The sequence below is a fragment of the Hemitrygon akajei genome, chromosome 10 (assembly GCF_048418815.1).
Source record: "Hemitrygon akajei chromosome 10, sHemAka1.3, whole genome shotgun sequence".
In the NCBI taxonomy this organism is placed as follows: Eukaryota; Metazoa; Chordata; class Chondrichthyes; order Myliobatiformes; family Dasyatidae; genus Hemitrygon; species Hemitrygon akajei.
This window is the reverse complement of record NC_133133.1, coordinates 127541079-127564896: the sequence shown is the minus strand read 5'-3', so window position 1 is coordinate 127564896 and position 23818 is coordinate 127541079. Positions and strand designations below refer to the sequence as shown.

Here is a 23818-nt window from a genome sequence, read left to right as displayed (position 1 = left end):
TTTACAGGCAGAATGTGCCACCAAAGAGTGAGGCCAGGTTTAATTATGCTCCAAGGACAACACTTCAATATTTGCAGCACTTGTGTAGTGTTAGTCATCCAGCTGTAGGAAGGTTGTCATGAAGCCACCCATTCACCCTCCCTTGTTCCTGGTCTCACCTGTCACCTGTCAGCCTGTATTTGTTCCCTTCCCTCCTCCTCCTTATCCTGGCTTCTTTCCCCTTCCTTTTCAATCCTGATGAAGGGACTCTGTCTGAAACAGCAACTGCTAATTCTTCTCCACAGATGCTGGCTGACCTGCTGTGTCTTCCATCATTGTGCGTGTGTGTGTGTGTTGCTCTGGATAGATTTGGGCTGTTTTCCTTGGAGGGTAGAAGGCTGAGGTACAATCCTATCATACCATGAGGGGCATAGTTAAAGTGAATGGCCACAGTCTTTTTCCAAGGGTAGGAGAGTCTAAAATTGAAGGGCAAGAGTTGAAGGTGAAAGGAGAAATACTTAAGGAGTTCAAAGGGGCAGCTCTTTCACGCAGAGGGTGGCGAATACATGGGGTGAGCTATCAAAGGAAGTGATAGAGGTGGCTACTATTACAATGTTTAAAAAGCACCTGAACAGGTACACAGACAAGAAAGGTTCAGAGGGTTAGGGGGTAAATACAGGCAAATGGGTCTCAGGTAGGCAGAGTTGTCAGCATAGATAAGTTGGATTGAAGAGCCTGTATCATTGCTGTATGACTCTATGATACATTGCACAGCAAATGGAGTGGAACCTCAGCCCTGAATGGAACCAGTTACCACACAGTCATAGCTGCTGTTGAGGCTGGGGTAGGAGGAGTAAATGAGGGGTACAGATAGGGTGAATGCATACAGGCTCTTTCCCTTTAGGTTGGGAGGGACTAGAACTAGAATGTCTAGTCTCACAAGTCTAAGGTGAAAGGTGAAATGAGAAGGAACTCCATCACTCAGACGGTGTTGTGAGTGTGGAATGAGCTGCCAGGTTTAACTGTAGTATTTATGAAAAGTTTGGATTGGTTACACGGATGAGAGGGGTATGCAGGGATATTGTCCAGGTACCAGTAGATGGGACTGGGTGGAAAACCAGGATAACACAGATTAGATGGGCTGAAGGGTCTATTTCTGTATGGTGGTGCTCAAGGACACTATGACAGGCTGCGGGGAAAGGCTCCAGAGGAAGTTCTGATGCATAGAATCACAGGCCTGGAAGGAAGTTGCCCATGCCTAGGGTAAGGGAAGGACCAACACAAGAAAAGTCAGTCAAATTGCTGTTTGTCTCCCTGTTTAAATGGACACTCCACCGATGCTGGGAGATGGAACTGGGCAGTCATTGGCAGGGTCTCCCTCAATAGCTCTTCCCAGTGGCAGAAGAGCTTCTCCCCAAATCACAGTGTGGATCACATATATCCGGAGGCACAGTAGACATGGTCTTCGCTAAGTGACATCCCCAAGCAGGGAGCAGCATCAGCCACTGTAAATCACACTTCACTGAACGCACTGACTCCAGTCCATGAGTATAAAAGTGAAGAGCATAGACAAGGTGAAGTAACGGGATTAAGAAGAAAGAATCTGATAGGAGAGGAGAGTGGACCATGAGAAAAGGGATAGCAGAGGGAGGTGATGGGCAGGTGAGGAGAAGGGAAGGTGTAGGAGCGGAGCCAGAAAGGTGGATAAAAAAGAGAAGGGGGGGAGGAGACCTTGGTGACAATGATAAACCAATACCACAATCAAATGCTATCCCTTTCTCTCAATTCCTCCGCCTCCACCGCATCTGCTCTCAGGATGAGGCCTTTCATTCTAGGACAAAGGAGATGTCTTCCTTTTTTAAAGAAAGGGGCTTCCTTTCATTCACTATCAACTCTGCCCTCCATCGCGTCTCCCGTATTTCATGCACCTCTGCCCTCACCCCATCCCCCCGCCAGCCCACCAGGGGTAGAGTCCCCCTGATCCTCACCTATAACCCTACCAGCCAACAGATCCAACGTATAATCCTCCGTATCTTCCGCCACCTCCTACGTGATCCCACCACCAGCCACATCTTCCCCTCCCCCCACTCTCGGCTTTCCACAGGGATCGCTCCCTACGCGACTCCCTTGTCCATTCATCCCCCCCATCCCTCCCCACCAAACTCCCTCCGGGCACTCATCCCTGCAAACGGAAGAAGTGCTACACCTGCCCCCACACTTCTTCCCTCACCACCATCCCAGGCCCCAGACAATCCTTTCAGGTGAGGCACCATTTCACCTGCGAGTCAACTGGGGTGATATACTGTATCCGGTGCTCCCGATGTGGCCATTTATACATTGGGGAGACCCGCCGCAGACTGGGAGACCGTTTTGCCGAACACCGGCGCTCAGTCCTCCAGCAGCGGCGGGATCTCCCTGTGGCCACACACTTCAATTCCACAGACCACTCCCACTCCGATATGTCTGTCCATGGCCTCCTCTACCGTCAAGATGAGGCCACACGCAGGTCGATGGAGCAATACCTTATCTCCAGCCTAGGTAGCCTCCTTCCTGCCGGCATGAACATTCAACTCACAGACCTCCGTTGATACCCCTGCCCCCCCTTACCCCATCCCTATCTATAATTTTAGTCTGGTTCTCTTTCTCTCTCTTTCCCCCCCCCCCCCCTCACTATAATCTCCCCCCAGCCCTACCTTTCTTTCTCTTTTATTTCCCATAATTCTCCACCTTCCCCCTAGCCTATTTGCCTTCAGCCTATCACTTCCCAGCTCTCTACTCCATCCCTCCCCCCCACTTCTTATCCCCCTCGACCATCCCATGTTACTTCACTCCTGATGAAGGGTTTCCACCCGAAACATCGTCACTACCTCCTCCCGTGGATGCTGTCTGGCCTGCTGAGTTCTGCCAGCATTTTGTGTTTTTACCACAATCAAAAAGACATTTGACTGAGTTCATGGATCAGAAAGACTTAGAGGGATATGGGTGAAACACAAACTTGGGACCAGCTCAGATGGGCACCTTGGTCAGCATGGACTGACTGGGCTGAAGGGTCTGTTTCTGTGCTGTATTAAAGATTAAAGAGATATTCAAAGATTAGCTGCGCTTGTCACGTGGACATCAAAATACACAGTGAAATGTGACATTTGCGTCATCGTCTGCAACGTGCTGAGGCAGCTGGCAAATGTCACTGTGCTGGTATGCCCACAACTCACTCATCCTAACCCGTACATCTTTGGATTATGAGAGGAAACCAGAGCACCTGGAGGAAACTCACATGGTCACGGGGGGAACGTACAAACTCCTTACAAAATCGAACCCCAATCAGTTACCACTGGCACTGTAAAGCGATTGAGCTAACTGCTTCTCTACTTGGCACCCTATGGTTCTACGACAGGTGAAAGGGACTGTGGACATCCTCTTCAATTTCCCTGGCTGGAAAAATTCACCTCTATCCTACGTCTGCCACAAGGTGGCATCCAAGTCGTGATTTTTAACCAGTCAGTCCACTTAAAGCATTACACACAAAATGCAGGACGTGCTAGGCAGTTTATATTTCAGGCCGAGACCGTTCTCCGGGACTGGAAAGGAAGCAGGCAGAAGCCAGATTGGTGGGGGGGTGTTGGAAAGGAATACAAGCTGGCAGGTGAAACCAGATGAGGGGAGAAAGTAGGTGGGGTCTGGAGGGAGGATGAAGATAGGAGGTGATAGGTGAGAAAGGGGAAGAGCTGAAGAAGGACTCTAATCAGGGAGGAGAGTGGACCATGGACAAAAGGGAAGGAGGAGGGGTACCTGAGGGAGGTGATTGGTAAGTAAGGAAAAGAGGAGCAAGAGGGAGCCAGAATGGGGAATGGAACGAGGGAGGGAGGAGAATTACTGGGAACAAGAGAAATCAATGTTTATGCTCTCAAGTTGGAAACTACCTAAACTGAATATAAGGTGTTGCTTCTCCAAACTGAGTTTGGTCCCCTTTTGCCAGTAGAGGAGGCCATGGGCTGACAGGATGGAATGGGAATGGGGAATCAAATTCATGCATGGACCCCTTTTGCGACAGGCAGAGGGAAGGTGCTGGACAAAGTGGCAGAGCCAGCTCAGAGCAACCCAGTATCCATCAAAGCTATGCCTTACTCCAGGTAAGCAAGAAGCATTATCAACCCAAAATATTGAAATAAACAATGTCATTCTAACTATTGAAATTGTGTTGAGACACCTACTGTTACCTTTGATCTTAAGGATATATAAATGTGAGTTTGGGAGGCTCTACATGACACTGCGAGAGTGGCTCCAGATGAATTTCTGCTTGTCATAATAAGTAAAGACCTTTTTATCACCAGCTTCCAGTGACTTAGTTCACAGTCACAACATTATGTCCCTGTACTCCAAGGTCTCTCTGTTCTACAACCCTCCCCAGGGCTCTACCATTCACTGCACTGCTTTAACTTTCCAAAATGTGTTTAGGCACCTATCTAATCCTGTTGTAACCTCAGGCAACCTTCTTCACTACACATTAAAACACCAGTTTTGGTGTCATCTACAGATTACCAATCATGCTGCCTACCTGTATGTTCTATTCAAAAATCATTGATATGTACAAAAAAAGTGGGGGACTGGGCTAATTCAGGCAATGGAATCTCATTTTTTAAGACTATTAAGGTACTCACTGGTTCTGGGATGTCAATGGCTCTCATTGTGTTAGTGCTCAGCTGCCATTGTTGCAGAGTGAACTGATGTGAGGAGCCAGAGAAGAGTGTTTGACAGCTCTGGGTCTGCACTTCAAATCAAATCAAGTTTAATTATCATTCAGACCATACATGGATACAGTTGAATGAGCCAGCATTCCTCTAGAGCCCAGGTACATAACATACATTCAAAATAGGGAGAGAAAAAAACATTCACACACATTGTTACGCAAGAAAACAGACTTACAGTCCAAGTCGCTGAGCGACATGCAAATTGATGGTAAAGCTCCTGGCAATCCAGCCTGTCCTTCCGCCGGTCAAAGACTGAAAAGCAGCACTGACAGGAGAGGCCAGCCCCCAACTCAGCACAGACTGCGCACTACACCGCCTCCAACATCGTCTCACCTGGGCTAAGCAGCAGACAAGCCCGCGGCTTGAGGCTCAGACCTCACTACAACCGAAGCCACGCTGCTGCCTTGTTGCCTGACTTGTCACCAAACAAAGGAAACAGGCCAGTGGCATCTCATATTATCACTGTCCAACGGGGTTTTGTGGAAATGCAGTTTTCAACAACTAGGAGGTATTTCATCCAAAACAATCTTGCTGGAATTTAAAAGAATGAGGGTGGGCCTCATTGAAAGATCTAAATAGAGTAGACATGGAGAGGATGTTTCCAATAGTTAGGAGAGTTTAGTAGCAGAGGAAACAAGTCTCATAATAGAAATACATCTCTTTAAAACAGAGATGTGGGTCTGGATTTTCCAGAATCAAAGAATATCAATTAAGATCCTTTTTATCTTATGTGGTTGACTGGGTTTGCAGGGACTCCTCCTCAATTTGGCTAGACATTGAAGCTTCACAAGCAAAATGCCCTTCTTATTAATCTGCTTCTCCTCAATAAGATGAAACTGGTTAAGGAATATTGTCGCAATCCAATGACAATACAGCCAGGGCTTGGAGGGCGGTGCGACAAATTGAGGGCAACACAGCGAAAATATCACCCTTCACGCAAATAACCGGCAGTCCAGATTTTCAGCCTGGCGTAATGGATTCTGGATTTAAACTTTGGATTTCTAAGGGCATTTTCCATCTAGGAGATTTGTTTGATGAAGGAACGATAATGTCCTTTAGTCAAATAGCACAGAAATTTAACATACCCGACAAGGATCTTTTTCGTTTCTTTCAGATAAGAGATTATATACAGAAAAAAATACATTGTTAACGGATTTCTATAGTTCTGATGTAGAAAAGAGGGTGTTTTGTTCTAAGGGAGAAGTCTCCATTAGTACATTTTACAGCATCCTGAGGGAATGTTCTTGTGGAGAGGCTGAGCAGCTGGGAAGGATCTGAGAGTAGAAATTAAAGCTGAAACATGGGAAGACATCTGTGATAATGCAAAGAAGATTTCAGTTTGTAATAGAACTAAAGCATTGCAACTCAAAATTCTGCATACAGTCCACCTGACTCCAGATCGTCTCTCGAAATTTAAGACAGGGGTTTCTCCAATGTGTTCTAAATGTAAAGTAAGTACTAGAACTTTCACCCACTGTTTTTGAACTTGTCCTAACCTTCAGGCATACTGGAGTGATATTTTGGGTGAAATGGAAAAGATTCTGAAGATGGAGCTTGAACTGGACCCAATGTCTTTTCTCTTAGGCTTACCCAGCAGTCGTATTATTAATGCACATCAGAAAAAAAACTTTTTAACATCCTGACTTTTTGTGCGATGAAGAACATTTTACTTTGTTGGATATCCAATAAGGCCCCTGGATTTTTTGGTTGGTGTAAATTAATCGTGGAATACATTCCTTTGGACTTTTTAACATGTATGGTACACTCAAAAACAAATAGTTTTCATAAAACATGGCAACCTTTTCTGCAGTATGTAGACGTAAACCTGTCTGCTATACTATTAAGGGCTTTTGTGTAGGATGTTGTGGTGATGTCTATATTTAGATGGAAGTGTTCTGATAGCTGGTATCTGCGAGGGGAAGAAATGTAAATGTATCTGGAAATTGAAAGTTTTGTTATGCTGAGCAAAAAAAAATTAAATTAAAAATAAACAGAGATGTGGAGGAATTTCTTTAAACAAAGGTTGGGGAATATTTGGAATTCATTACCACAGATGGCTGTGGAGGCCAAGTCATTGTCTACATTTAAAGCGGAGGTTGATAGATTCTTGATTAGTAAGATGTTGCCTCCATCTGTAGATAGGCTGGACTGGTGAACGTGTTCAAAGGTTCTGTGGAGAAGGTGGGAGAATTGGGTTGAGAGGGAAAATAAATCAGCCGGGAGTAAATGGCAGAGCAGGCTTGATAGGCCAAATTCTACTCCTATGTCTTATGGTTTCAACTAGGGTATGGTCCCTGTCCACCAGGATCCATTCCCCTCCCCTCAAAACCCGTCTACTGCTGGCTGCTGAAAATGTCCAACAGTCCAGCCTCTCTGCAGATGAAGGCACCATCTGTGCTTGTGGACACTCAGCTTTTACCAGCTAGGAGATAATTCAGCCACAACAAGCTTCACACTGAGGGAGCAGAAACATTGTCAACTGTTGATAGTGTCTGTGTTCCACATGGTTGTCCTCAGTGAGGTCAATAGCTTCCTGTACTTGTAAGCAGACAGCATTGCTAACAAGTCCCCAAGCATAGGACATCACCTCTTCCTCGCTGAAAAATTCCAAGGGGGCAAATTAGACCAGCACTGGCAGTGCCAGGTGGCCTTTCTGTGGCAGCAACAAGGAGCAAATATTCACTCAGGGTGAGGGTCTTGCAATGATCCTCTGATATGGATATTAAGAGTCAATATTCCCTTGACCTTCAGGAGGAGACAGTCCAGGGTCCACATCATGTCCAAAGGTTTCCTGAAGATTGTTGCAAACTTCAGTGATGAGCCTACAGGTACATTGTCCATCCCAGATCTCTGAGTAAGCTGTAGAGAGTAGACTCCACACTGCATGGTGACAATGTTTTTGGGGTAGTTACTTCGAAGGGATACATTCAGGAGACAATTAGAGAGCAGGAGATCAACCTAGTATTGTTCAACAACATTAATGACTTGTCGATGAAGGTGCCATAGATATTTATAACTGAATACCTTCAGATTGGGAGGGAGAAGTGATAGTTTCAAGACTAGAAGCTGAAGTGTAAATAAGGTCAGCTATAAGGGCATGAACTGGGAATCAGAATCAGGTTTAATATCACCAGCATATGTCATGAAATTTAACTTTGAAGGCCGAGCTTAGCAGGGTTAATGGCGCCAAACAGCGACTCCTTTGCTTGTATCTTCGGAAACAGCTCTATTTCCATCTTTAATATTTCTAATGTTCCCTTTCAGGATTCTTTGGAAGACCCTGACCTGGAGTTACACGCTGACTATGGTCCTTTGCGGGAATGGGACCCGCTCTCGGGGTTTCGTGAATGGCCGTTGTTCAGCACGCCAAGGGCTCAGCCTAAGAGCTCCGCTCGCCTTCTGAGGACCGAGTGTTCGTGGCTCTGGAGACGAGGGGGTCAGAGGTCGGTGTCCGAGCAGAAGACCGGTGTGTCGTGGAAGATGGAAGATCTAAGGCTGTGTGCCCAGCAATCCAAGATCTTTGGGCACAGAGCTCGGAAAAAGCGACGCAATGGACTTTTATCATCGTAAACCAGCGAGTTGTTTGTTATGTCTCCCCTGTCGCTGTGAAATGGAGACACCTCTTTCTCCATTATTAGGGAGAGAGAGAACCTGTAGTATGTCAAACACTGGGTGAAACGTGAAGTCTTTGGAGTACCGCAAGTCTGTGTCTTTGCTGTTGCTTTTGCTCATGCTTGCGTGCTCGGTGTCCTGTGCTGATGCTTTTTTTTGCCAGTGGGGGGGAGGGGGGGATCATTGCTTTCTGCCACTTATGCATGGGAGGGGGGACTTTGGGGTTCTAACATTTAACTGTCATTCATTATTTGGGGGCATTCCTCTGTTTTGTGGATGGCTGCGAAGGAAAAGTATTTCATGATGTATATTGTATACATCAATATACATTAAATGTATATTGACATTAAATGTACCTTTGAAACCTTCGTACTTAGTGGCAGCAGTACAATGCAAAACATGACAATATAGAAATAAATAAATCATTCAATTATATTAGCTATGTATATGCATATTAAATAGTTAAATTAGAAATAGTGCAAAAACAAAAAACAACACTTAAAAAAATAATGAAGTAGTGTTCATGGGTTCAATGTCCATTTAGGAATCGGATGGCAGAGGGGAAGAAGCTGTTCCTGACTCACTGAGTGTGTACCTTCAGGCTTCTGTACCTCCTATCTGATGGTAACAATGAGAGCAGGGCATGTCGAGGGTGATGGGGGTTCTTAATAATGGACGCTGCCTTTCTGAGACACCACTCCTTGAAGATGTCTTGGATACTATGGAGGCTAGTACCCATGATGGAACTTACTAATTTTACAACTTTCTGTAGCTTCTTTTGCTTATGTGCAGTAGCCCCCCGCCCCTCCCCTCCAAACCAGTCAATGATGCAGCCTGTGAGAAAGCTCGGTACATCTGTAGAAGTTTTCGAGTGTACAGGTGACAAATCAAATCTTCTCAAATTCCTAATGAAATATAGCCACTGTTTTGCCTTCTTTACGAGGACTGATTGATAAGTTCAGGGTAGAAGGAGCCAATTTTAGGAAACCTAGCACATTTATTTTTCAACATAGTCCCTGCCTACATTTACACACTTAGTCTAGCGGTCGTGGAGCATACGGATCCCTTCTTTGTAGAAGTCGGCATCTTGGACCTCCAGAAGTGGTCCACAGCAGGGGTGATTGATAAGTTTGTGGCCTATGTAGAAGAAGATGAGTTATTAACTTCAAACTTTCTGCGTAATCACTCAAAGAGTTGAACTGCATGTGCATGTAACGAGAGCTGTATAACTCATCTCCTTCTACCTTAGGCCAGGAACTTATCAATCACCCCTGCTGTGGACCACTTTCTGGAGGTCCAACACGCCAACTTCTACAAAGAAGGGATCCGTATGCTCCACAACTGCTGGAATAAGTGTGTAAATGTAGGAGGGGACTCTCTTTACCTGTATATAGGCATCCATTAGTCTCGAGAGACCATGGATTTGCGCCTTTGGAAAGTTTCCAGGGCACAGGCCTGGGCAAGGTTGTATGGGAGACCGGCAGTTGCCCAAGCTGCAAGTCTCCCCTCTCCATGCCACCGATGTTGTCCAAGGGAAGGGCAAGGGCCGATACAGCTTGGCACCGGTGCCGTTGCAGAGCAATGTGTGGTTAAGTGCCTTGCTCAAGGACACAACACATTGCCTTAGCTGAGGCTCGAACTAGCGACCTTCAGATCACTAGACCAACGCCTTAATCACTTGGCCATGCACCATTACTATGTTGAAATATAAATGTGCTAGGTTTTCTAAAATTGACTCCTTCTACCTTGGGTCACGAACTTATCAATCACCCCTCGTATAGTTGCATCAATATGTTGGGGCCAGGTCAGCTCAACATGGACTATGTTATGGGTTGGCCAATCAAGATGCAGCGGCAGGCGGCAGGCAATGTCAGAATAGATATCCACCAACAGGGGTGTCATAGTGATGTAGCACTTAGCAATACACGTTATAGTGCCAGTGGTCAGGATTCAATTCCTGCCACTGTCTGTAAGGAGTTTGAACATTCTCACTAGGACTATGTGTGTTTCCCCAGGTGCCCTAGTTACCCTGTGCATTCCAGACGTGTATCGGTTAGGATTAGTGAGTTGTGGGCATGCTATGTTGGCTCAGAAGCATAGTGACATTTGCAGGCTGCCCCCTAGCACATCACCGGACTGTGTTGGTTGTTGACTCAGAGAACACATTTCACTGTATGTTTTGATGTACATGTCAGAAATCAAGCTAATCTTTAATCTTTCAAAGAGAAAGAAAAATTCAAGGGGAAGAGATACCCTCCATGCCAAGTCAGGGATGTGGAATTGTGGGAAACTTGTGCCTAACTAATTTGAATGACTTTTTTGGGGAGATCACAAAGGTTGATTGGGGAGGCATATCGAAGGTTGTCTATATTCCCGACAAGGTGCTTGACAAAATCTGAAGCAGTAGAATGATCAGTGAAGTATGATCTAAGGAAAAGTGGTGGGCTGGCTTCAAACCCTTCCCACTGGCAGGAGCAGCTGGAGTTCCAATGACCGGGAGGTGTTGGTGGTTGGGATCAACCAGGGATCAGTACCAAGTTGCTAACCATTAGGGTGTGGTTCAGACTTAAATCAGGGCGCATCATTAGAAAGTTTGTGGAAGATATACTGTAAAAGTTATTCCTTTGGCTTTCCGTGCAGAGCAATTTTTCAGGAATACATCAAAAATCAGGTATCAGGAAGAAAAGTGGCAAATGGAATTAAATCTGGAGAAGGGTGATGTAGAGCATGTGCAGAAGTAGTGGGGAAAGGTCCAGACAATGAAGAAAAGGAGACCTTTGAGTGCAGGTGCACAGAACCTTGGAGGACAGCAAGGTAGCAGAATAAAGTAGTTAAGAAGGCATATGGAATGCATCTTTTAAATTTAAGCATAGACTATAAGAGTAGGAATACAACTCCCAAACTCTAACATTAATTGGATCCTGATCTCAGTGGTACATTGAGTTCTAGTCAATGCATTACATCTTATGAAGATAGGTTGAGCGATACAGTGAGAAGTAGGTCCTTCATGCCCTTCAAGTCACGTTGCCCAAGCAACCCCACAAACCCGATTCGCCCTAATCTAATCACGGGGCAACTTACAATGACCAATTAACCCACCTACCGGTATGTCTTTGCTCTGTAGGAACACCCAGGGAAAACCCACACATTCCACGGGGAGAACATACAGAACACATTCTCCCTTTGTACAGCAGGGGGCCAGAACCATTTGGCATACTGAGACTAGATAAGGATGCAAACAAAGGGTGACACTTCTTATTGGTCAGTTACTTTACTAATTCTGAAATGTTATTAGATTTTTACATGCAGCTTTATTGACTATTAACACCTGCAATATCATAGTGTGATTGTTGATTGATTAAGCAAATAAGGAATTTGAATATGCACAAGGTCAGTATCTGTATCTGCTAATCAATTTTTGTATAAAAATGGCATTTCTCTGTTCGGGCCAGAACAGTGTGGTGACAGGGGCAAGGCTGTTCTCCTTGTGTGTACAAGTAAATGAAGTATGAATGTGGAATGACAAGTGTGTTTTCAGAATTCAATTAATCAGTGACATCTAACATTCATAAATATCATGAAACAAGCTACCAAGAGCTTTTAAGAGCACAAAGAAGAGCAATGGGGGTAAGCCAGTCAGTGCCCTGAGCCTGCCCCACCATCCAATGATCCAAATTGTCATTATCTTCCTGTACCCCTGCCTCACATTTAATACATGTCTCTCTGTCACTGTTGTTAATATATTCAATGACAGCTCCACAGGCTCTGTGGGGTCGAGAATTTCGGAGGTTCTCAACCCTCTGAGAGAGGAAACTCCTCGTCAACTCCTCCACAATCATCCAGACACTCTCCAGATACATTCTCAGAATCCACCCTGTAAACACCCTCCATAGCTTGAGCAAAGCACACTAAATGCTGGAAGAACTCAGCAGGTCAGGCAGCATCTACGGAGGGAAATAAAGTGTCACTGTTTTGGGCTGAGACCATGATGAAGGACTCTGATTAAGGGTCTTAGCATGAAGTGTCAATAGTTTGTTTTCTTCTATGGATGCTACCTAAGCTGCTAAGTTCCTTCAGCATTTTGTGAGTGCTTTCAAGCACCTGCAGAATCACTTGTGTCTATGATTTGACGCTCTGTAGTTTTACATGTTTCAGGAAGATTCTCTCTCATCTTTCATCCCAGCTCATATGTCAACCGCTTCCTCCCATGATTCAGCCCAATGAAGCCTCCTACAAATAAACTCTTCCTTGCCTGTCAGTCCGGATACCAAAGCAAGTAGCGGGGTCACTGACCATTCTGAACATCCCAGACTTTGATGCTGCGATCCTGGGAGCCGGTATAGAGGTGGCGATCGTCCTGGGAGAATGCAGCACAGACTACGCCTTCGAAGAATGCGCCCTAATTGGGTAAGATGAGCAGAGAGTCAGTGTTAACACTCCCCGTGTAAATTGGTAATTGGAGTACTATTGTAACATGTACCAGGGCACAGTAAAAAGCGTTTATCTGCATGCCATCCAGACAAGTTATTCCACATTAGCGCATACAGAATGCAGGAGAAACTCAGCAGGTCAGGCAGCATCTATGGACAGGAATAAAGAATCGATGTTTCAGGCTGCACATAGAAACCAATCAACCTCTGATGGACAGCAGAATTGTGTAGCAGTTAGTGTAACACTTTACAGTGCCATGTCTCAGCGTTCAATTCCCACTGTTGTCTGTAAGGAGTTTGCTTGTTCTCCCTGTGACCACCTGGGTTTCCTCCAGTTTCCTACCAGAATAAGAATTAGTGAGTTGTGGGCATGCTGTGTTGGTGCTGGATATTTATGGGCTGCCCCATCAGGTTGTGATGGTCATTGATACAAATTTTGCATTTCACTGTATGTTTTGACATTTCAATACACATGACAAATAAAGCTAATCTTTGATCTCACTTTTTAAAAATAATCACTTTGCCCAGTCTGTGTTAACTGTTTAAGCAGTCTATCCAGTTAAATCTGCTCTTTGAGTCATGGAGCTGCACAACGTGGAAAGAGGGATTTCAGCCCAACTTGTCGACGCTGACCAACTTGCCCACCTGTTTGAGTCTCGCTTACCTGTGTTTGGCTGACAATTTTCTCAACAGTTTCTATCCAAATGCCTTTTATATGTTCTAATTGGATCCACCTCAACCAGTCCTCTAGAGCTTGTTCCACACACCCACCACCACCCCATTTGAAAATCTTGTCCTTAAAATTCTCCCCCTCACCCTAAACCTATGCCCTCTAGTTCTGGACTTCCCTACCCTGAAAAAAAGGCTGACATTTCTCCTTATCTGATCATTCTCACAATTTTAATAAACCTTTATAAAGTCATCTCTGAAACTCTTTTGCTCTAGTGAAGAACGTCCCAGCCTCTCTTTATAACTTCCCTATCCCTCCAGCTCTGGTAACATCCTTGTCAATCTTATCTACACCATCTCCAGCTTAATGGCATCTTTCCTAGAGCTGGTTGATGAAAATTTCACACAAGAGTCTAACTCTGGTCTCAACAAGGACTTGTACAGTTGTAACATAATGTCTCAACTTGTGTAGTTACTGTGCTAGCCTCTAAAGACAAGGGTGTCAAATGCCAACTTCACCATGCCGTTTGTACTTCTCACTCTGAGATAATTTTCCTTGTACAGTACTGTGCAAATGTCTCAGGCACCTAGCTTTATATATGTGCCTAAGACTCTTGCACAGTATTATGTTCCTTGCTTGTGAGTTATTAAATTGTGACCTTTGCATCCAACTTTTGTGGAAGTGCCACACGCATGTTGGTGATGCCATTGTGTGTGCAGGTTGAGAAAATGAGGCAGGGTAATCACGCCTGAGCTAATTGGCTGGGGTCAGCAGAAAAATAGCGCAGGGACTTCAAAACTGACATAACCATACTTTTAAATATGCAAAGTATTTGGATAGTGAGCAGTTACAATAGCAACATTGCTTAGAAATAATGTTACTTTTCAATTGTCTTCCAAAAATATTAATATTTCTTCAATGGGTTTCTTAAATGTTTCATTTATTTCAATCTGTCTCTGTTATGCTTCCATTAATTGTAAAGCAATGAAGATACATAAATAAGAAACAGGACACATCATTTTCACTTTTAAAAGTCCATAATTACTGTCACTAATTCATTAATCAATGATTATCTCTGCTTAAAATTACCATGACATGAAGGAACGTTTTTTTAGAAGGTTGGCACATGCTCTCAGAAAGTTCCACCACCCTGGAATTAGACAGTGGAAGGTCCCATCTTTCTGATGAAGCATTACACTGCAGGCCCCGCTACTCTCTCAGATAGGTGTCAATGATTACAGGAAACTACACAAAGAGCCTCCAAAAAAATGGTGGATACAGCCCAGTTCATCACAGGCAAAGTCCTTCCTGCCACTAAGCACATCTAAAGCATTGCCACAAGAAAACACCATCAAACTTCAAGCACTCCCACCATCCAGGCCATATGCTCTCTTCACGCTGCTTGTGAAGGAGGTACAGGAGCCTTAGGTTCCCTCACCATCAGGTTCAGGAACAATTATTACCCTTCGGCCATCAAACTCCTCAAACAGCATGGATAATTTCACTCACTTCAACATTGAAATGATTCAACAACCTATGGACTCACTTTCAAGGACTCTACAACTCACGTTCTCAGTATTATTTATTTATTTGTTATTATTATTATTATTATTATTATTTGTAGGATTTGCGCACTTTGCCTTCTTTTGCACATTGGTCGTTTGTCAATCTTCGTGTGTAATGATTCAAGGATTCTATTGTATTTCTTTGTTCTATTGTGAGTACCCACAAGAAACTGAATCTCGGGGTGGTGACATATACGTACTTTGATAATAATTTACTTTAAATTATGAAACAGCAACATTCCTTTGGGGTATAAATTTAATTAAAATTGAAAATTAAATTGCATTTTGTGGGACACTGTGTGCATGTAAGCTGCCGCCTCTCCAGGATTACAGAAGCAAACATGCTTTCAAAATGCACTCTCCTCTGATTTCCCCAGCGAAGTTGCTCCAATGCCAAGCAATTTCATTCATTTCACTGTGAGGCTGAACTGAAACACACTGTCTAAGAGAATGGGCCAAGCAGATTCAGTAGGAACTATAAAACGGGAACTGGGTAAGTATGGATAGGGCTAACTCTGGGAGGAAGAATGGACTAGGTAGAATGTACATGATGGGCTGAAAGGCTTCTATATTCTGTGGCTGGACTCAAGACTGCTGCTTCTCACCTTGTAGAACATCTCCAGCTCCCATCGCCCAGTAGAAAGGTTCCACACTCTCTGGATGGGTCCCTGGCATCCGCTGAAGGCATACCGTTCATTGTGACTGGTTTCTAGACAGGTAACTCTGCTGTCGTGAGGCTCCAGCGCCACCGGGGACGAGCTCTCAGCGTGGTAAAGGTGCAGCGTCCCTGTGTCCGTGCCCAGCAGCAGTTTGCAGTCTGAGAGGACGGCGACACTGGACGGGGAGGACCTGGGTGGAACAGTGACCGTGAAGAGGACCTGGCCCAGCACCGGGTCAGACTCCACCATGCCCAGCGCGTACACCAGCGCCGAGCTGCAGTCGGCCAGCGCCAGCCTCTCCTCGCGGCTGCTGAGGGCGAGGCACTGAATGGCACCACCGTGCCCAGGTGGGGTGTGGTACTCCGGCTCCCGCCGACCCCTGATGCAGAAGACCACCAACGAGCCCGACCTCAGTCCGCAGATCACCGATTCTCTCTGCTCGGCAACGACCAGGCAGCAGAGCTCGGAGTTGGCACTGAGGGTCCGGAGCTCCACACCTATGGTAAGAAGACCCAGAATTAGTCACGGGTAACCGCACTGCTGGTTCCTCTGCCCTTTGCAGACACAGGAGCAGAATTGGGGCATTTATCCCCTCCACCATTCAATCATGGCTGATTTATTTTCCCTCTGAACCCCATTCTCCCGCCTTCCCTCCAGATGCTTCGATGCACCTACTAATCAAGAGCCTATCAATCTCCACTTTAACTGTACCCAGTGACCGGCTCCAGGCAGGAGGCCACACTGAGGGTTAACGCAGGCATCGGACAGACAAAAAAAATCCCTGTTGCCGCCAGAAGGGAAATGGGAGCAACGCACTCGGTTGTGGGAGCTACGTTTCCGAGGGAGTGGCAGAAGGGTGGGAGGGTGAGACCTGTTCAGGGTTGGGAGACACCTTTGCAGATTGAACCCTGGGATGAGTGTGTTTGTCGGCTGAGGAGAGACTAAATAGACTGAACCTGTTCTCCCTAGATGTGAGATGAGTGCACTGAAACTGAAAACATCTTCGAGCTTGACCCAATAGGACACAACTTCCCTGGCTAAGAATCTAAGAACCATGGGCGGCAGTTTCAAAATGATCATTCAACCATTCAGAAACAAAATGAGAAGAAATGGCTTCACCCAAGAAAGTCAATCTATTGATTCCTGTGCCCAAAAGACCATGGAGGCTCAGTCAATTAATATAGACCATAGAGCATTACAGCACAGTAAATGTCCTTCAGCCCACAACGTTGTGTCGACCTTTTAAGCTACTCCAAGATCAATCTAACCCTTCCCTCCAACATAGCCCTCTATTTGTTTTTTATCCATGTGCCTATCTAACAGTGTCTTTAAATAACTCTAATGAAACTGCCTCTCTGTGGTTCTCTCTGTGAAACTGCCTCTCGCCATTCTCTGTGTTAAAACAACTACGTCTGACATCACCCCTATTTTTTCTCCTTTCCTCTCAATTAGCCATTGCCACCTGGGGACAAAAGTGGTTGCTGTCCACTGTATCTATTCCTCTTTTCATCTTATTAAGTCTCCTCTCGCCATATATTTAAGAAAAAGATCAATAAAGTTTTGGATATTAAAGGAATTGAGGTGACAAGATGCACTGCAAGAAATTAACTCTGAGGTACAAGATGAGCTCTAACCTTATTGAATGGCTTAGACAATACCTAATTAGAAACTTCGCTGATTCACATCCATCTTGGGATGCAGAGAGGCCAGTGTAAAGATGACACCTTTGTATTCAATCTTATTTATGTTTAATAATTTAGAGTCGTCTACAGTCACCTTCTTCAGAGTTCCAAACGACGACTTTCTTTGAGTCCCCCATTTTCGGAAAGCACACCAAGCTGCCATCTTGTGCCAAGCCAGTGATCGTACTGCGGTTATGGAACGGCGTAACTGTGGTGTGCCGTCGGTCATAGCTAAGGTTCCAGATTTTAAGGTAGTAGGCACTACGTGAGGCGGAAATCAAGGTGTTCCCAGAAAGCAACACCGAGGTGATGGGAACTCCCATTCCTTCTATCGAGTCCATCAGCTTGACATCGGCTGACAAGCTCCACACCTGAAAAAAAGGAATAAACAAGGACTCATTGTACTCTCTATAATCTGCCATTAATCTGCACAGATTAATGATCCAGAGACCTGAGTTTGTATTCTTTAATATGGAATAAAATCAATAATAGTGCCCATTAAACTGCAGTAGAGTTGTAAAAACCCATTTTATTTAGTAGTTTCCTTCAGGTCTAAAGTACATGTGACTCCAGTCCAATGGCAGAGTGGTTGGAGAGTCAGAAATTCCATCTGAACTGGCTAACAAACCAGCCAATTATTTTCAATCATTACACCTAGGCGTAGGAATGGAGCATTCTTAACTGCCACCATCCAAAGACAGGGAACGGGACCAAAAATCAGATGCCCAGGGACCAAACAAGCCTCCATCTGATCTGGGCCCTAGTCTAGATATAGGTCCTTAAACAACTCTTGACCCATTGTCCATGCAACATGAATATTTCATTTGAAAAGGTACGTTACTAGTAGGAACAGGTGCCTTATGTGAGTGGCCTTTGGAAATGCTCTTGATTGTAGAATTGGTCCTTCTTGGTAGGAGGCTGTGTGCCCGGTTAAAGAAAGATACTCCAGCAGAAGCCTCTCTAATGAGGGAATATCACCAGGTACTTCTCCCACCAAAGAACAGAAAGGTAACTTAAACCCTGGAATTTAGTTATTCACCATAGTTACACATGTTTGAGATTAAGAAAACCTCTGAGGGCCTAATAGAGTTTACCGTTTTGTAATGTTAATTCATAGTATTGTAAGGTGAGAATTTATTTCTCATTCCATAGTCTTCTTTTTAGCAGGAAGAGATTACCTTCAGTGCTTGTGGTGGGTAGGAAGATACTGATGGCGATGTGTATACACTCAGTGGCCTCTCAGAGGCCAACCAAATGTGCTTTTTTTCCTTTGTTAAATGTATTTTTATACATAGTTATTATTGACTCTAATAACTACCTGTACAGCAGGTCCACAGCATTAGTGAGCCGCTCATTGTTTGAAGAGCCAGCTGGCAGTTCAGAGAAGTTAAGTTGGCCCATTGGGCCGAGAGAGTCATGTCGGGCCGTCAGGCTAGGGAGGTCAAGTCAGGCCGTCGGGCCTGGGGATTTGAGTCCATCCATTAGGCCATTGGGCCTGGGGATCCGAGCTGGGCCTTGAGCCTGGGATTTGAGTAGTGCTGCCGTGCTGGGAGATTTGTGTCAGGCCGTCAGGCCACAGGAGAAGACAGATTGGGCTCAGAAGAGCTGACCTGGATGCAGACCGTGCTGCTGCATGCTACTTGGAGGCACTGGAGCTGGTGCCTTCGAGTCGGCATGAAGGCCGTGTGGAGTGAAACCATGAGTGACTGTCTTGTATGCATCTGCGATCGGAAGACTCTGTTGGACATTGATTGCTTCCCTTGTTTGGTGGTGAGAGACAGGCAATGAGGCAACAGAGAGGACTCGGCCTCAGTCCTCAGGACTGCATTGTAGTGTGGCATCTGGGCTCGGTCAGAGGTGGCCAGGCCGCTCCCTTTGGTGCTGCCCTCCAGTGTTGGATCAGTGGAATTACAAGCTACACGGCCAGGAACCATCAATTTGCAGAACTTATTGCGCAGGGTCTTTGGACTAAAGAAGTGTTTCCTTGCATGACTGTTCCTTTTTTTTTTACTTTCTCATTATTTTGAATGCACATGTATGTTTTTGGCCCCAGAAGAACGCTGTCTCATTCGGTTGTATCCATGTATGGTTTGAATGAAAATCAGACTTGATTTGATTTGACTGAGGTAGAGCACCTCTGGGTTCAGAGGAAAGGTTGGGAAGGACAAAGGAAATTTATGCACTGAACCCAGCAAGTCTGGTGACAATTCCAAAAATGCTGGTTTACCCGTATAGTCTCGTCAGCAGACCCAGTGATCAGCGAGCTTTCATCCCTGCTGATTACAGCAGTGTGAACTTTGTCACCATGTTCCAAGTCCATCGGTGAGGCTTTCACAATCATGTTACTGTCTAGCTTAAACACCCGAGCATACTTCCCAAAGCCTGTAATTAAAATATAATCCAATTAGAATATTAAAGATGTACATCTACATCTCCCTCGCTCTCCCCTTCCTCTTTCCTTGTAATAGTTTGGAATCTTCTATCTGGGACAATGTACCAGATGTCTCTTCTGTCTGAGGAGTCAAAAAAAAAAGGGTGACACAATTATCTCACAAGAGGACTCATCTTCTCACAGAGGGTGGTACAGTTGTGGAACTCTTCACCTCCGAGGCTGGGGAGACTCAATCATTGATTCAAAACGATAGATTAATGGAATCATGAATTCATGGAATATAAAAGCAAGGGTGTAATGCTGAGGCTTTATAAAGCACTGGTCAGACCACATTTGGAGTATTGTGAGCAATTTTGAGTCCCTTGTCTAAGAAAGGGTGTGCTGGTGTTTGAAAGAGTGGTCATTTTTGATCACAAAAATGATCCTGGGAATGAAAGGATTAACATATGAGGAGCATTTGTTGGCTCAGGGCCTGTACACTTCGGAGTTTAGAAGAATAAGGGGTATCTCAGTGAAACCTGTTCTGTATTGGATAGAGGGAATGCTGAGAGGGTGTTTCCTACAGCAGAGGAGTCAGGACCAGAGGGCACAGCCTCAAATACAACAACGTCCCTTTACAATAGAGATAAGGAGGAATTTATTTAGCTGGAGGGTGTTGAAACCGTGGATTTCATAGCCACAGATGGCAGTGTTAGCTAAGTCATTGGGTACATTTAAAGCAGAAGTTGATAAGTTCTTGATTAATAAGGGTGTCAGTGGTGTTACGAATGTGCCACAACTCTGAGGGGCCGAAGGGTACAAAGTAGCCCCCTCCTTTTTGAGAATCGCAAGATGGCTATTAATTCGGGTCTGGGACTCAGGAAATGAGAGAGAATCCTCAAGGTTTTGGAATGTGTCCTGGCCTCAGCAAGACAAAGCCATGGATAACGGCCATTGTCTCTTGGAGACGGAATTGTGTATTGAGTACTGTACTATTCATTGAAACCCCTCAGTGGGATGACCAGAGTGGGCTGGTTGAGGGATTGCATCATCCCAACCTGATTGACATCTGAGACCCCGTGAGTAAGGATAAAAGAGGGTCTGGGGAACAACCCCTTTAGACGCATCAGGAGAAACGCTAGAAATCCCGTGACAGCGTTTAATAGCAACAGCCGGTGGGGCCCGCGTGCGTCCTTTCCCATTGCCTGGGATTGGCGGGACTGACCACGGAAGAACGGCTTAGCTAAAAAGAAGAGGACACCAACGAAATTTCGAAGGATCGACATCATAAAAAAGGAAACTCTGGCAAGTTCCAAAATCTCTCTCTCTCTCTCCAACAATTGAAAACCCAGCGGTCCCCAAAGGCGGGAGCCTGCCTGAACTGAATGACTTTTATATTTCCATCGGACAATACATTATCCCCTAGACAACGATAGAGCTATTTCTTATTTATTATTATTATACCCGCGCTTTTAGATTTAGTATTGACGACGTATATTATCTGTATGTTTGCATTGATATTATTTTTGTGTATTTTTATCAATAAATACTGTTAAAAATAGTGCCATCAGACTTCAACGGACCTCTCTATCTTTGCTGGTAAGTGACCCAGTTACGGGGTACGTAACAGTGGTTAAAGGGAAAAGGCGGAAGAATAGGAGTTGATAGGGATAATAAATCAGCTATCATGGAATGACAGCAGACTCAATGGCCTCTGGTTGAGGAGAGGCTGCCACCTGTGCTAAGGCTGTAGCTCGGCGGGCTTGAGGGTCAAATGCCATCCTTCTAAGCTTATTTCAGACAATTAACATTTCAGATCCACATTTCTTCAGAACTGTCAACTTTCTTCTTTACCATTTATTTTTTACATTGTACCTGGGCAAAGCCCGTATGGCACTTAGAGAGTCTAACTACAAGCACTTTCCTTCATGCCCTATAAACAATAATTCCCCCCCCCCCCCATTTTTTGGTACCTCTTAGATGAATCCTGAAATATTCCAAAGTGCTTGGAACTTTAGACGATCTTGATCCTAGTTATTGTGAGATGATTTTTGCTGCTGACTGGGCCTTGGATACAATGGGACATGTGGCATCGTTATTCATTAGAAAATGCAGGGATCACAGAGCACTGGGCTGAAGGAGGTTACAGTGATACCGTGAGGATTAGCCACAGAAACTTTAAATGGGAGGATGAGAATAGGGATTATTGTTGGCAGAATCTCAGATAGTGACGAGGAAGCATACAGGAATGATATAGATCAAGTTGTGGCAAAACAACAACCTCGCACTTAATGTCAGCAAGATCAAGGAATTGATTGTGAACTTCAGGAAGGCAAATTATGGAGAAAACACACTGACCGTTAAGGAATTTTAGGAGCTTGAGGAAATCTGGTATGTCACAAAAGACTCTTCCAAATTTCTACAAATATACTCTACAATGGTGCTGCAGTGTGTGCTGATGGACAAATGAACCCAGGTAGGGAGGAATGACGAACTCCAATGTAGAGAAAAAAAGCATGAGTTTATTCATTGAAACTCCAACTGACTTCAGTAGCTTGACCAAGCAACACTGCAAGATGACTCATTCTAGAAACACACACACACACACGCACGCACGCACACACACACACACCCCACCCCCCCAGGATAAGTGCTAATTGAGAGTCTGCTCTAAATAATCACAGTCAACCCCATGCCAGTCAAAATAAACTTGACAAGATTAAACAGAAAGCACAAGGGCTTAATGTCTCTGGATAAGAAGATATTTAACAAATACATATGCAAGGTTGGTAAGGGTCATGACATATGGATCCAATTTTGACTGGTTGCATCACTGTCTGCTATGAAGGTGTCAATGCACAGGATCGTGAGAAGCTTCAGAGGTTTATAGACTCAACCAGCTCCATCAACAACATAAACATCACCCATCAAGGGCATCTTCCAAAGGTGATATACATCATTAGGGACCCTCACCATCTGGGACATGTCCACTTCTCATTACTACTATTGGGGAGAAGGTACAGGAGCACGAAAACCCATGCTCAATAATTTAGGAACAGCTTCTTGTCCTTTGTCACCAGGTTTCTGAATGGGTCCATAAAACCATGAGCAAGATCTCACCATTCCTCATTCGCATTATTATTTATTTATTTACTCGTATTGTAACTACTAAATCATAAATATCACGTATTTGAATTGAATATTCTCCACCATCTCTTGGCATATCAAAGAATATATTCAAAACCAATCAGGCCTGATTTCCCATTGAAGATGATTTTGCTTAGCTCATTCTGAAGCACATCAACATTAACAATGTCTAAATATTAGTTTAATTTATCAGTCTGAACAGTGACTCTCACTTTCTTTGTGAAAACAAACGTCCTTGAATTGAAAGCCGTGCATTGCAACATTTCCAGAAGTAATTGGCCATGCCTTCAGGAGTAGGTGAAGGGCCTGAGATGAAGTGCTGTGAGAGCTTGGTCACGAAATTTCTGCCTGAAGAGAGACTTAGATCTGCTCCAATTTGCCTACCAGCACAATAGGTCAATAGCAGATGTCATTTCATTGGCTCTTCACCAAACCCTGGAACATGTGTACAGTGAAGATAATACATCATTTACTACAGCTTGGCATTCAATACCATTATCCCCTCAAAGCTAATCAATAAACTTCAAGACTTAGGACTCAATACCACTTTGCACAACAGGATCTTCAATTTCTTCACTTACAGACCCCCGTCAGTTCAGATTGGCAACAGCATCTCCTCCATGATCTCCATCAGCACAGGTGCACCACAAGGCTGTGTGCTTAGCCCCCTGCTCTACTCACTTTATGCTTATGATTGTGAGGGTAAGCACACCTCCAATGTCATATTCAAGTTTTCTGATGACTTCACTGTTGTGGGCCGAATTAAAGGTAGTGATGGGTCAGCATATAGGGGGGAGATTGAGAATCTAGCTGAATGGTACCAAATCAACAACCTCCCACTCAACGCCAACAAAACCAAAGAAATTAGTATTGACTACAGGTGGAGGAAACTGAAGGCCCATGAGAGAGTCTTCATCAGGATTTCAAAAGTGGAGAGTCAGCAACTTTAAGTTCC

At 44.7% G+C, this 23818-nt stretch overlaps 1 protein-coding gene across 1 annotated transcript in view; it reads right to left on the bottom strand.

The window, feature by feature from the left end:
* nwd1 (NACHT and WD repeat domain containing 1) overlaps positions 1–23818 on the bottom strand; it is an 83579-nt gene that overhangs the window by 8337 nt on the left and 51424 nt on the right. Inside the window, exons 15-18 of the mRNA XM_073057602.1 lie at positions 19573–19727; positions 17440–17716; positions 15610–16160; positions 12633–12738 (exon numbers count right to left, since the gene is read on the bottom strand). Coding sequence (XP_072913703.1) covers positions 12633–12738; positions 15610–16160; positions 17440–17716; positions 19573–19727 — 1089 coding nt within the window. The remainder of the gene's footprint in view (positions 1–12632; positions 12739–15609; positions 16161–17439; positions 17717–19572; positions 19728–23818) is intronic.